Below are 14,565 nucleotides of genomic sequence, written 5' to 3' on the forward strand. Positions count from 1 at the left end.
TCACAGAGAGAACTGCTGTTTCAAAATGCGTACGTGTATTTGTATAACACACTCCTTTCCATTCAAAGCTCAGTAAGCCAGGGCACTGATTAATACCTTTTTTCCCAATAAATAGTCCATAGTTTCTCCCCTAAACAGGACTTTTTGTCTGCAGAAAGATAATGCCTTGGATGACACCCGCATTTTGCAATTCTTCTCTCATTTTGACAGATTTGTGAGCATCCTCCATTCCCACTTGTGCTGTGGTCTATCACTGAAACCAATTAGAGCACACTGTCAACTTAAAGGTCACGTTTTTGTCTGAAAATGGTCTTACCTGCCATCGTTACAACTAACAATGAAGATTACTGTAGCTGTAAAAGATTAGACTAAAAAAAAAAAATATTTGACAGAATTTGGTGTATAGTAGAGCCATTGTTTTTCTGCATGCTATTTTCTCTCTCACTGGACAGCATTTTTCATAGAGCACCAGCAATGCTTTAAACAGCAGGAAACTGGGCTCGTATTACACCTTGGAAGTAGGACAAGAAAAGTACATTTTATCCTTATTTTGCCATAACTGAGCAGATTTCAAGGGTTGCTCTAAACAATAGGAATTAGCACTCCAATATGTGTGAACCCATAAACACATACAACAGTTGAGTTTGCCACGGAACAATGTGTATTTAAAAGTCTCTAGAGGAAATAAATGCTGAAGAGCCCCAAAAGACCTCCTTCAGTCTAAAAACATATGCCATTCATGTTGCGCATCAAGATTTTTTTTCTTTTTTTGAACAATAACATACCATTTTTCAAGGATAAGCCGCTCTAAATGGCAAGCACTTAGAAACACTATTTATAAAGTGTCTGCAGAAGCCTCCACCTCAAAGATCCTGCTGTGTGTTATGGGTTTCTTTCAGGAACACATACCTGCTAGAAGCGTACTGATGTATTTGCCCAAATAAAAACTTTGCACACACAAAAATAGACCTACCGGGACTGTTTTGAGGTCTGATTTGAGTTAAAAGCCAGAGTTTTCATACCAAAATCTGGTATTCTGCCCAAGGTTGAGGTTTCAGCTTGGAGTGCTAGTTACACCAACACACTGGTGAATAACGTTACATAGGCAAATTTAGAGGACGCCTTTGAAAATGTGCCCTCTAGAGTTGTTACTTTCAAATAAAGATTTTTAAAATTTAAGCCCATTTCCTTACAGATGAAGCTCCAGTTCAGGTTTAGTGTCTGATTTGAGACATTTGGCCATTATGCCTCACTCACCTCCTGACATCTCCTTCACTGGCCCTCTCAAGCTCTGTACAAGTCAGCTTCTACAGGGGCACCAAGAAGAAAGTCAACATCAGTTCAACAGCAGTGGCAGTGGAGTCAGGGTTTCAGTAAACCTGGGGAAGTGCTGAAGGAACACAGTTCCTCTAAACCTTGCTGCTTTGCTCTTCCAGTGGCTAACCACACCTATACATAGAGCTATGCAGGAGAAGGGAATAGGAGAGAAGGACCTCTATTTTATAGGGATACATTTAAATAAGGGGTCGTTTTTTTCTTAATTTCCTCCAATTTTCACTGTTCTGTGCAGCCAGTGGCATTTTCTGCCACCATTCCGCAGAGGAGGACATTGCCCCAGAACACCGTCAAATTCCCTCGTTTCACCTCCTGGCATCTCAAGAACGTAACTGTTCAAGGCTGCAGGCTGAGAGGTTGACCTGACAGTATTAAAAAAATATATATATATAAAAAAATCACTGTTAAGGATGTATAACTGAAATTTTCTGTTGGACTTTCAATGTGATAGGTTGCAAATAGGTTTCCAAGGGACAGCAGCACTTCATCCTACGTGACACTTTCAAGGCTGACAACTTGGCTCTGCAGTTCGACAATTTCCACTCTACAAAGGATTTAGCTTCAAGCAATAACTCGTTCCTTGCCGATATGAAATACTGAGTTGTCTGCTGCTTCCTTTTTTAATTTGGGTAAATTAAATGAAACCACTATCAAACAGCATCTGGTAAACCTGCATATTATAAAGGTTTTCAGAGCATCTAAAGCTTTAATTTGAGAAAAATTAGAGCATCGAGTAAAACCTGAAAGACTCTTCACAAGACATTGTTTGGCTTAATAACTTCAGGGGATAACAGACTTCATCCTATGAAGCTCTATTCCAAGATGAGAAACACTATGGCAAAAAATTTACTGGAAGTGTTTAATCTCCTAGATGTCCCAGGTCATCCAGGAACCTCATCTGAAAAAGCCTTGGTGATGCACTGACCTGGGGTGGCAGCGGTGTTCTTGGTGAAACGTGAGTATGGGCTCTGCTGTGGACCTTCCAGACCTTCACTGCAAGGCTGTAAAGAAGAGGGTCCCCAGCCCTATCTGCCATGACCCCTAGAGCAGCTAAAGAAAGAGAGCTGGGCCTTATCAAGTTAATTTTCCTGCTCACAGCAACTGTGACTTTACACTGGAAAAAATATGAAGTGGTAAGGAGTAAAATTTCCTTCTCATGGCAGGGAAGGTTAGGGGTGGAAATAGCATTGACTTACAGAAGGAAAGCTCAAAGCAGCTTAAGACAGGTATTTTCTTCTTACCGTCCCTGGATAACCCAACAAGGAATTCATACTAGCAGACACCTAATATAGCCCATTCTCTTACATGAGTATCACAGCCACTCCTGACCATATCCATACATGCCTCACGCCCACGGCAACTATCTCACCACTTCGTCTGATGCCAGACCACTCCATCCCATCCATTTGCCTCCATGCTGGAGGCTGCACCACCCTGCTAGGCTTTGGTGTTTCTGTACAGCCTGTCAGGGCTATGGGGTTAGCATTAGCTCCCAAGGAGTCAGCGAGGATGACTCCACACCTGCAACACAGCTATGCCTGCTGTAGTAATTACCCTCATGACACTGTAGTCTCCCCATCCAAGCAGCTGTCCTTTCTGGTTGGAAATTAAAAACAGCCACCTCCTCCCACTTTTTCTACTTAAAACATCTCTAATTGCCAGCCCAAAAATATTCATGGCTACTTTATGCTCAAGTGTTGCTGTAAAAATCTTGTCCATTGGCTTAATTAGTGCTTTTCTCTCCCAGGTGTTTATTCGCTAAGGTATTTACAGGAGAAAAGCATCCTACTCCATCTTCATTTTGCCAGCTGAGCTCCCCTTGCAAGATAGATTCTCCTTCCTCTGACCACAGCTGTCCTCCTGGGGGGGTTTGCGCTATTATATTTTGATTTACACCACCCTGGACACAGGTAACCAGGCACACATGTGAACTCCGGATTAAGGTCTCACCTGCAGACAAAGCTGACCTTGCCCCTTCTCCACTGTTCAGTAATTACCGGCTGGTGACCAGCTGCTGCCTTTGGTGGGTGGCTGACCCTCATCAGCCCCACGATGCGAGGGAGCGAACAGCCACAGCTGCCTGCGCGGTGGCAAAACCTCACCAATTAGGGGACTGAGCCTGCTCGTTTTGCTGCTGAGCTGAGCCAGAGCGTGTAAGTGGCACCTGAAGGTTCGAACTGCTCCATGACCGCCCAAGGGACAGCTCCCACCCGGCCAGGCTTCGCCACACCCAGACCCGGCTGATCCAACCACAACACCATAAAAAAAACACCTGGAAGTTTTATGCAGGGGTCCGCACACCCAGCTGGCTTGGCCAAGGACATCTCAAGTGCCACAGGCAGCAGAGGAGCCGCGAGACGTTTGGAAACGGGCTGGAGAACAGCGGAGGAAGGTCTCCGACACCCTCTCCCCAGTAACGCTCCCCTTTTCCGACTCTCTCTGACAATCTCAGGGACAAAACGCGGCCACCCCGTGAGAGCCGGAGAGGCGAGCTGGCTGCGGATGCTCGCTGAAGCGCAGCGTGTGCAGCCTCTGCGAAGGGCAGGACTCGGGGAGGCCAGAACCGAAGGCCAAGCGCTCGTTGCACACAGCATGAGTTGGAAGCAAGCTGAACAGCAGGATTTACTTACACTTTATACACAGCATATAAAATCTCCGAGCAGAAGAGGAGCCATATGGAAACGGTTTTGTGACAGGAATTTTAGCGCAATAAATCCATAAATTTGGCCCTCTCTTTCTCTGGCATATTCAAGGGTACCATGTGTGTGCGCTTGTGTTAGGGAAGGGGGGGGGGAAGATTTGCCTTAAAAACTGATGAATATGTTAAGACATACGAGAAAAAATAAAACAATAATCAAACCCAAAGGTAGCATTTCTGTTCTGCTTGTGAGAGTGTTTGTTCAGAAACCTGAAGAGGAGGATGAATGAATCAGACTGCGATCAGGAGCAACGTAAGCCAAAAGCAGATGAAGAAAAGACTTTATGTAGAATAAAACACGTTCCACGGGCCAGCTCTGTATACGACTTGGTGAGTAATAAAATGTTAGAATTAAAACACTGTTAGGTTCCTAACCTATGTCATCATTGTCAGCGTGCAACAAACAGCCAGGAGTCTACGAGGCCAAAAACTTGTTCAAAGTTGAAATGCGAACTTCACACCTCAAACAAGTATCATTTTAATCCTGTTAATAAGCGATTCCTAAAGCTGCTTTTTGCAAGCGGGGTGAAACACAAATGAATACAGTGACCTGAAACACTATCCTGAGGTCTTTTAAATTGCCTTTAATGTGTGTCTCCAGGCAGGTGGTGCAGGACTTACCTTCGCAGGATTTGGCATCCCTCTTCAGCTGGTAGCCCGGCTGGCACTGGCACGTGTATCGGTCTTCACTGAGCTGAACGCACTGCTGCTCGCAGCCGCCCTTGTTAACACTGCAGGAATTGATGGCTGGAGCCAGGGAAATATTGAAGGAATGCACGTCAACAACCCAAGAAACTTACTTCCTATTTTAAATACATAAACGACAGCAAAAATACGCAAACCTCGCCAGACAGCTTTCGTAAATGCACCTGTCTCCATCCCCTGCGTGATTACTCTCCCTTGCATTTATGGCGCTTGTGTGACACAGTGTCCCATGTTGGTGCAAGCCCGTGATTCCAGTGAGAGGCAAGTGAGATCTAAGAGCTGTAATGCTGACTGAAGTGCAGCCACCCTTTGATCTGACAGCAACAAAGCACTTGAGAATCCACTGAGGTAAAGGAGGGGGGAAAAAAAGAGTGGCCCCGTTGGCACTTTCCCATTGTTTTTTTCTGTGTCTGCTATCATTGATTGAAAAAAGAAAAAAAAAAAAAAGAAGAAACTGTTTTTCAGGCTGATTTCCTCAGCCTCATGCATAGGAAGCTGCAAATCACAGGAGTCACGAGCTCCGCAGGACAGGCTTCCAAAGTAAGCCACAAGGAACTAGAGGCTCTTTTGTACATCTCTAAAGATGCTGCTTCTTTTACCCAGACAAATTAATATTCTTTTTTGTGCAACATATATACCCAGCCTCTGGAGAAACATTTCTCCTCCTGCCAAAATACGTTAACACACACCCACACCTATTCACACACTGCATATAAAAATAAGATAGATCATTTGAACCTGTTATTGTGCTGTACGTATATAAGTGTGAGCGCGTGCATGACTTCATCTATATATATTTTAACGGCAGGGATGTATTATGTTCTTCACGAGTAGCTGGGAAGAATATTTGGTCCTTTACAGAAGGCATGAAACTCTGGACCCAATGAAGTCAGCAAAAAGCTTTGACATTTATTTTAGGAATATTAATTCATTTACCTGTAATAGACATTAAGAAAACAACCACAAAAGCTGCTGGAGGACACGTTCCACCCTATGCTACCAGTTAGGAAATACTTTGTTTGTGCAGTCAAATCTGTGCTAAAAAGACCGAAAGAAAAGCAAATTTTTACATTATCGTGGATGCATACACAGCAGTAGCCAGGAGACACCTCGCTGCGCACTGGATGCGACCCTGGCTTCTGATCTCCACCTGTGTTTGCAAACCTCTCCCCCGGCTAGCGACGTAACTTGAAAGCAGCTCGATTTCTACACGGCAGACAGCAGAGCCAATGCACTCAGAGCTTCCTCTTTGTGGTACATTTGTATCCAGAGACTTGTTTTTCCACAAGAATATTCAGATAAGACGAAAATATTTCAGAAGATGGAAAATGCCTTAAATCGGCTTTGAGAGAGAGAATATACGTCTCAATTTTTAAAAGTGCCATCTTCTCCCTGCTTTTCTGGGCATAAGCCAAATTGGATGTGAGGGGGGATAAGAAGCAACCTGCCGTACCAAGAATTTTGGAGGCTTCCAAGCCAGAAAGGGATGGGCGTGAACTCCTGTGCCGAGAGCGTGCACCGGCGGGTCGGGCAGCCCGGCCCTGCACAGGGCTCTGCCGGCGGCCGGGCAGCGAGGGATGACTCCCGAGCAGCCGCGGCCAGCTTATCACGCCTGCTGCTGAGGCATCACGTAGGCTACGTGAGAAGGTGCCAGACTGATTGAGAAGAGTGCTGGGGAACGAACAGGATGAATTGTGCTTGTGCTGGCAGCCGCCGGCAACGCGTCTTTGATCAGAAAAAGTCAGAGACTTGGCATGTCGTGAGTCTAATTCCACCTCTTGTAAAGGGGCTTGTGGCTGGAGGTCTGAGCCCGTGCACGGGGTTCAGGCAGAAATACAGCACACCGTCCACTTTCAAAGATTTACTCTTGAAGTTTGGTAGAAAACCAGCCCCGCTGCCGAGTCCGGACAGGCGCAGCGGTACGGGCCCGGCGCCGGCTCTTTGCTGGGACACTGGGGATGACGCCTGGAGATGCTGAGCGAGGAAGGCAGCATCGCAGGAAGGGGGGCGACGGTGGGAGGTATTGCACAGAAAAGACAAAGATCTGCTGATGGTTGAGAAATATGCATTTCTCAACCATTATTTTTTATAATAATGCCCATATTTTTACAAAAAAACCTGAGTATGAAGCCATAGTTGGATGTATACATAGCAACCATGGGGTTAGAACATGCAGTCTCTTCAAGCCCATGTTTTTCACCACGTTACATCCAACCTTATCAATGACAAGAAATGTAACTTCAGACATACCGTGCTTTTACTTATGTGGAAAAACACAGATTATAGATCTGTGGAGATATTTCCTTTGTTGCTTCCTCTATTAAGAACCTTAGTGTGCAAAAGTCTCCATCAAAACCTGCATCTCACCAGCTTTTCTACATAAGGCAGACATCAAAGATTACAGCTGGCACCAAACATGAATCGGGCTCTAAAGCCTGCGCTCTGCTTTCACTTCCAGGAGTTCAAACAAGAATAAATTCCAGAGAAGACAACGAATTTACATCAATCCAAACCCACAGCCTGGTACTACAATAAATATGTTCTTTCTCTGAGTTTCTGCTTTCCAGACACCAGTTGGTTAAACTTTAATGACGTTAAATTCATTGCATTTCCATAAGCAAGGCATTAAAAAGAAAACAAAAAAAATTGGACGGTGTTACCTGTGGTTATTCTAACAACTTAATTTGTAGTGAACGTTCAGTCTGGCACATACACTTAAAAATGAATTCAATATTGAACAAAATTCGTGGGAGCAAAAAGCTAAGAAAGAAAAAAAGCATTGCAAAAGATGGGATCCTGGCATGGCACAAAGTATCAGAGACCATCAAAGGATTCAGGAAGAAAGTATTTTACTTTCATTGAACAAGTCAACCCATTTTAGAGGTTGGTTGCTTTAGAGTATGAGCAGAAGTTTCTAATGAGAGTAGGAGGAATGACAAAGAGACTTCTTCAAGCCACGTATTTTGAGGATCGGACTAGCAGCGGAGGGACGGACCAGCAGCCGTTAGTCAGGATCCCAAACACACCGTGATGGTGTTGTAGGAGGGTCGGACTTGCTGAAAAAAGCTTGTGACAGAAGTTCAGTAATCTTCCATGCAATCACATGAGAAAGTAGCTTATCCCTGGTTTTTGATTCTTCAGATGTAGCCTGAATATCTTATAAGAAGATAGATCCACTTATGTATGGGAGACTTCCAAGCCATCTAGGCTGCAAAATCTGCTTCCCCTCAAGTGATTTTGGCACTTTTGCTCCCAGAAACACAGGGTTGCCAAAAAGAAAAAGACGACGTGGGAAGAATGAACATAACAGAAATCTGGGCTGGGTTCATCTGAGAAGCCTGTCTAAAGGGACGCTTGTTTCTTATTTCTGCAGCGGAGATAATCACCTTCCCCAAACAACTCATTTCCAGTACATTGTCCCTTTTCATTCCTGGTATGTGGGAGAGAACGTTACATCCTCTGAGGTACCCACGGAAGAAATATTAATGCTAATGCAAGCCCTACTTGAAATGCTAGATGTTCTGCTTAGCTGCACTAGGTCAAGAGAGAGCTGCATTATTTGGTTTGCTTCTTGGTCACCAGTGCTCAAAACTGAGTGTTTAAACTGGTGCAGCAGAAGAGGTAAATCTCTCTCCCTCTCCATCTCCAAAACTCTCCATCCCCAACAGTCAGTGCAAGCAGTTAGTGCCCAAATCCCAAGGCAAGGCACTCCTGGATTACTGGTTTATATGAAATGCTCTCTCTGTCCTCATCAATTAGCAACTGTCTTGTGCTCCAATGCATGAGCACTTATTATATCCATTTATTTTGGTATCTTGTCTAAACAGCCAAAACAGAACTCAATATCCTCCGCTCAGTATTGCGTATATCCATTATCATGATAGCAGTTCTCTCTGAAACTTACTCCTGTCTCTCATTTTAGGATTTATTTCTGTCTCTCCTTGATAATTTCTGAGATACTGCAAACAGAACCGAACATTGTATTAAGTATTTTTAATAACTTCTTGTGAATACTTACATTTGTGAAATGAAAACTTGCTTTCTGATAATGTTCATAGCTAGGACAACTCCAGACTGAGCTCCTTGATTATTTGTGCTGTGAGAAAGTTTTACTATTCTATGTCCACAGAAAGTTTTACATATTGCACAGGTAAACTCATTGAATTGCCATAATCCCTGCTTTTTGTGTTTATCATTCAGTTCTCTCGCTCTTTTCCCCCCAGAGCCCCTTCAGTCCATTTTTGTATAAAATTCCCTCTCTATCACAGCTGAAAATGAGACTATTCAGAGGCAGTAACATAACTCAAACATCATATCTTTCACTTCTGGGTCTTCTGGATCTGATCAGAGAGAGATTAATTTCTCTCTTTTCTTATAATTCACAGAAAAACACTGGTGTTCCTAGTTAAATATAAACCACTCACACATTAATTTTTTGTCTCACGCTAGTTTTTTCCTTACCCATTCCTGCTCCAACTAAGATAATCAAGAAAAGATTGAGACTTCTCTGTATTTTTAACTGCAGTTAATTACCAAAACACTGAAAGTCTCTGTATGTGGTAAACCCAACAAACCTAAAAGAGTAAGTTCTTTAAATAAAAAACATTATTCCCACAGCTTGAGCACTGGTACATCTTGTGTTCTAGTTGTATCAGTAAATTTATTGCTGTGATAATACCAGAAATGACTGATGACATACTTGGCTGATGTTAAGCACAACCAAGGGACTTTGTGCAAGAACCGAGACAATGACCAAACTGTGAATGAACTTATTTTGCAGATGTGGGCCGACCATACTTGACTGTCCTTCTCATATTACCTAAAATCAGGCTTAAAAGTTTAAACAAATGACGTCCTTTTCTTCTTCCCAAATGACAGAACATTTTAATCCTTTTTGCAGAATTGAACAACTTGACTTTCGTACTGATTTAAATGTAACACACGGTTAGTATATTTAATTTTATTATTATTTTTAGCAACATGCAGAATTAACTCTGCATGTCTCAGGTTGGACTCTGAGCCCTGAACCAAGAAACACAGGGTTTATTTTTAATGGCAGAGCTGCTAATCCTCTCCACGAGCACATAAATGGGCTTTGTGTCAGGGGCTGAACTGCACCATGAGGCTCCATGGTGCTCTCATTTACAGGAACATCCATAGGGTAACTCCATACTGTAAACCCGTGGCTTTTCACCCAAATCTGAAAAACCTTTGGGATCACATCCACCCTCTTCCTACTGTTTTCTAATGCCTGTTTCTTGGAATGGGATTCCTCTGACCCACAGCAGATGTCTGTCAGGTCAACTGCGAGCATCATTCAGAGTGGCAGAGCAGTCGCTGAGATGAGACCTGCAGCCAGCCCGCGCTCTGTATTTAATGCCAGCAGAAGCAAGCATTCACGAACTGGAGATCTTCAATATGGGAGTTTTAAAGCTAATTTGAAGAAACGCGATCAGTTTGGTTTGCAACTTCCTTTGTTATTGGCTTTGTTATGTTTTGCTTGGGTGAGCCACAGAGGTGTTTTGATGGCTGAGCATAGGAAATTCGGTATCGGTTGTAGTGGAGATGTTACAAACAGGGCTGCAGAGGATGAAGATGCATCCCTGATGCCCAGGAGCAGTGCAGCCTTTTAAAGACCAGTGTAGATAAAGGAATGCAACAAAGAGCACGGGACCACTGTGGGAACAAGGAGCTTTCACAGACCTATAGCACCCTAATTATCAGCCCACAGCATGAGCAGAATCTCAGGAAAAGTGCTCAAAACTCTCAGCTTCACGTGCATAGGCACCTCCTGCATGAGCTAAAAGGATTACCAAACTAAACATTTGTGTAATATGCCTTGGAGGAGAGTTTTCAGCTCACCCCATCCATACATCTCACTCTGCCTAACAACTAATACATAAAAGAGACCCAAGCAGACAATTCTGCATTACTGTTTTACCTAAAAGATTCAACATGCAGCAAAGGCTGAAGAGAAGAGATAACGGGTAGGGCTTCTTCTCTTCATGCACTCTCTGAAAACCAGAGACGACCTCTGGAGTGCATACTTAAATATTTCATTAGCCTTTTAGAGCTCCCTCTCTAGCTACCAGTCCATAGCACCATATTCTCCAACGTATCTTATCTTAGTAACTCACAAATTTGGCCTCTGCTCTTGATCCTCCCAAGAGGATTTTCTGCTCTGCTCACTGTGGCACAGTCGTTGAGATTGTACTTCATCACCTCACCCCTCGACCCAGTTAACGATATCCTCCTGCCTCTGCTCATGGCACCACCCGGGAAAGCCTACAGGGTCTCAGTCTGGGCAGTCTGACGGAGATGGTCACCTGCTGTAGATTGGGTTAAAACCAACTTCAGGGTGGCAACCACAAGCTTTTATTTCGTCTTCATCACTGAAGACACAAGCTGCACTTAGTGACTGCTTGGCTGGAAGGGCAGCGTTCCGCCAGGCACCCGTGGGCAGGAGATTTCACTATCTGCTGTTTGTACCTCTTCGGAAAACAGAGGCAAAAAGACTAACTAAAAGGAAGAGTAACGAGGGCAGAAAAGCCCAGGGCACGGCTGGAGTGGGGAGAGGGATCTGACACAAAGGCAAAATGCTCAGAATTAGAAAAACATTTTCACTGGAAATGAAGACGCCCTATTTCTTTAAAGCCTGCTGCAAAACCAGAGACATTTTCACACGATTGCATCACAGAACCAGGGGACACCGTCACCGCTTTGTTCTCAAAAAAAGCACAGATTTGGAAACACCCGAATCCTCGCAAACCACTCGAACTGGAAGGGATACCAACATCCTTTGTGAATAGGGCAAAACTCAGACGAGGGAAGCCCTTTGCACTTACGCAAAGACAGGTTTAGCAGAGAAAAACAAGCCTTGAAGTACATGAACTGCTTGTTAATGTTTACTTACCTATGCAGGTGCGCCCATCAGCATGGAGCCTGTATCCTGCTCGGCACTGGCAGTGGAAAGAGCCGTGTGTGTTGACACAGCCTTGCTGGCAGCCACCATTCACCACCGCACACTCGTCCACATCTAGAGGAGGAAGGTAGATGATGAGAACTACAAGACAGCCTCAGTGAAGACATACCCTTGATCTCCTGGCCAGCACGCAGCTCATACATAATATGCGACCATTACACTCAGACTGGGGTTTTGTTTATTTCGCTTCTGCGCTGTAAACAGAGCAAAGAAAATTGAAATTTTATGGTGTTTCTCAAAGCTCCCGCAGGCACTGCCGCTGTAGTCTCTACTTCTGAAGCCGTTGTTAATTAGAGCGATCTGTGACACCGTGGTTTCCCCCAGGGCCAAGAAAAAAATACAGGAAAAGAATTAGGGTAAGATAACACATCAGAGCGTGTAGGTACCACCGGTCAAACATTTGGCTTTTGTAAAAATTTGCTGTATGAAGATTTCCTTTTGCATCAAGCCTTTAATCCTATTAGCAGGTGTCTTTGAGGGTACAAGCATATACAACTGACATAAATGGAAAAAAGCCATGCAAGAGCAGAGCCTGTGCTCTTAATCAACGTTACATTTCCACCACTGAATACACAGAGAGCTTTGATGTTACATTTAAAAAGAATGATTTTGTGCCACATTTTCTGTGACTCTTGTCCCTTGGGCTTCCTTGTGTTCACCTGAACTTTCCACAGCATCTTCTAGATAACCTCCAAGACAAATGATGTGATTGCCTGATGATACCTTTTCCAAACCTGAGCAGGTGTCTTTCCATATTTCACATTTTAGGGGACTACATTCAGTCAAATTAGGAGGGAAACTAGCATTAAACCATCATGAGAACACTGCTGTAATGCTTCATCTAAAAATGATGGACATTGATGGACAAAAAAGATCAAGAACAGTTTAAGTAAACAGGTGAAGGTTTAAAACAGACCCGCAAAAATTCATTTCCAAAAGCAGCACATAAGCAGTTTCTGCACCTTTTCAGCAACACTGGGCTACTGTAAATAGCACTTGATTGGCATGTTGACACCGTTACCTTAAAAATTGACACAGAAGTCATTGGAAACGAGGGTCGGTTAGTCCATTCCCTGAGAAAATTTCACCTGTTAGGGGTTTGCCTAGAATTTGTCTGTCTTTAACAGCCCTCAGGGTCAGCAACTCCACGTCTCTCCATCTCACCCAGGGGCGATGCTGATACCAAATTATCTTGACTGCTGAAGCCAAACCTCCCTCCTGCAGTACGCATCTGTAAAGAACCCTCCTTTCAATATTAAAGACTCCTATTCACTTAATTGCTCTTTAGATCCTGTTCTGAGACCATCTAAGGGATTTAACCCACCTGAGCGCATGTAGATGAGGAGTCTGGCTATAAAGAAATAACAGAGCAGCTGCAACAAAAGGCAAGTCTGCAACTGCTGCTGTGGGGAAGCGAGCCGGCGGTGGAGCGGAACACAGCAACACAAGGACGGGTCCCCCCGCCCCATATTGCACTTGAGGAACAAGGGGTCTGGCTTTCATATTTTTGCTGTTGATATATCTGCTTTGCATTTAGCTTTCATGGGGCTTTTTTTTTAAATGCTTTTATGTTTATTCTGTTTTAGGAAATCTAATCAAAATTAGATGAAAAAGGAAGTTTTAAAGATGACTTTAAACACGCAACATCCTGGTCCTAAGGAAACTTATTTATAAAGTTAAATTTTAATACTTCACATATGAATTTCACTCACCTAAAATGAAGTCCTGGTGTTGACTAGTGTTTAAATTCGGACCATTTGCTAACATGCGCCACTTTTTAATTCTTCTGCTATATTTGCTGTTTTATTAGACTGTATACTATGTATATTTCCTAACTGCCTGGAGACATCTGGAACACTCTTTTTTTAAACAGAAGTTTTGCTTTTTTTAATGTAAACAGTAAACAGAAAATGTTATTCATCTTGTTGAATTCTATACTGTTAAGAAATAGCCTGCTGAAAAATGCCAGGACGAAATCAAAACCAGGAAACCATTTGTCTTGAGTATCACAGAAGTAAAATAAGCAAAAAGGCTCTAAAAAAATATAACAAGGAAGCAGCTGAACTATATAGTACACCACTTTCTAGTATTTATACCTCAATAAACTCAAATACTGGAAGCTTCAATATATTAATTTTATAGGCTACAATCAGCTGCAGAATTTCTCTAATATACCAAATAGAGTTTTAAGTTAGGATATCAGCACTTACAAAGGAGAAAAAATAGTCCAGCTAATAAACACAAGCACTTGGAATTTGTTAGCTTCTATTTGAACATTCAAAGAAATGACTTGGTTTACGGGCGAGCTCTGCACACAGCAGCTCCCACACCCACTGAAGCTCTTCTTTCAACAGTATTTCCCTCGTACTGGCACATCCCTAAAGGCCAAAAGGCAATATAATTAAATGAAAAAAGACCCCGAAATACTTGTGTATACAAGCTGTACCCAACCCCACCCTGAGACTCCCTGCAGCAAGCAGGGGGAAAAAGAGAGGCAAGACCAACAAGCCTGCAATGCAACTCCATGACTGTCTTCCCAGGATGCCGTGTGAGCAGCAGGTTTGATGACAGATGATCTCTTCTAGTCTCAGGCTTTCTCTGCAAGATCAATATTTTAAGGATTGTACGTTGAAAGATTCCTTCAATTACTGCAGATATAATAGAGAAAAATGCAAGGCACGGTCGCCTTTCAATGTCTCCTACATCTCAAGGCCAGGAAACAACTTTGCTCCCAGTTACAGAAGAAAAAAATGCCTTATTTATTTTGTACGGGAGCAGTCTGCAAAGTGCACGCTGATCTAAAGGCATGAACTGCACTTGGAAGTCTTAAAACTCTAACCTATTT

The 14,565-nt window shown here is 43.3% G+C and overlaps 1 protein-coding gene across 2 annotated transcripts in view; it reads right to left on the reverse strand.

Moving 5' to 3' along the window:
- The window catches only part of LOC142059649 (uncharacterized), a 211,916-nt gene that overhangs the window by 60,161 nt on the left and 137,190 nt on the right, over positions 1–14,565 (reverse strand). For both annotated transcript variants that reach the window (XM_075098525.1, XM_075098526.1), the window contains exons 6-7: positions 11,652–11,774; positions 4,655–4,780 (exon numbers count right to left, since the gene is read on the reverse strand). In XM_075098525.1, the coding sequence (XP_074954626.1) occupies positions 4,655–4,780; positions 11,652–11,774 (249 nt within the window). The remainder of the gene's footprint in view (positions 1–4,654; positions 4,781–11,651; positions 11,775–14,565) is intronic.

Source organism: Phalacrocorax aristotelis, chromosome 7 (genome assembly GCF_949628215.1).
Source record: "Phalacrocorax aristotelis chromosome 7, bGulAri2.1, whole genome shotgun sequence".
NCBI classification, from domain to species: domain Eukaryota; kingdom Metazoa; phylum Chordata; class Aves; order Suliformes; family Phalacrocoracidae; genus Phalacrocorax; species Phalacrocorax aristotelis.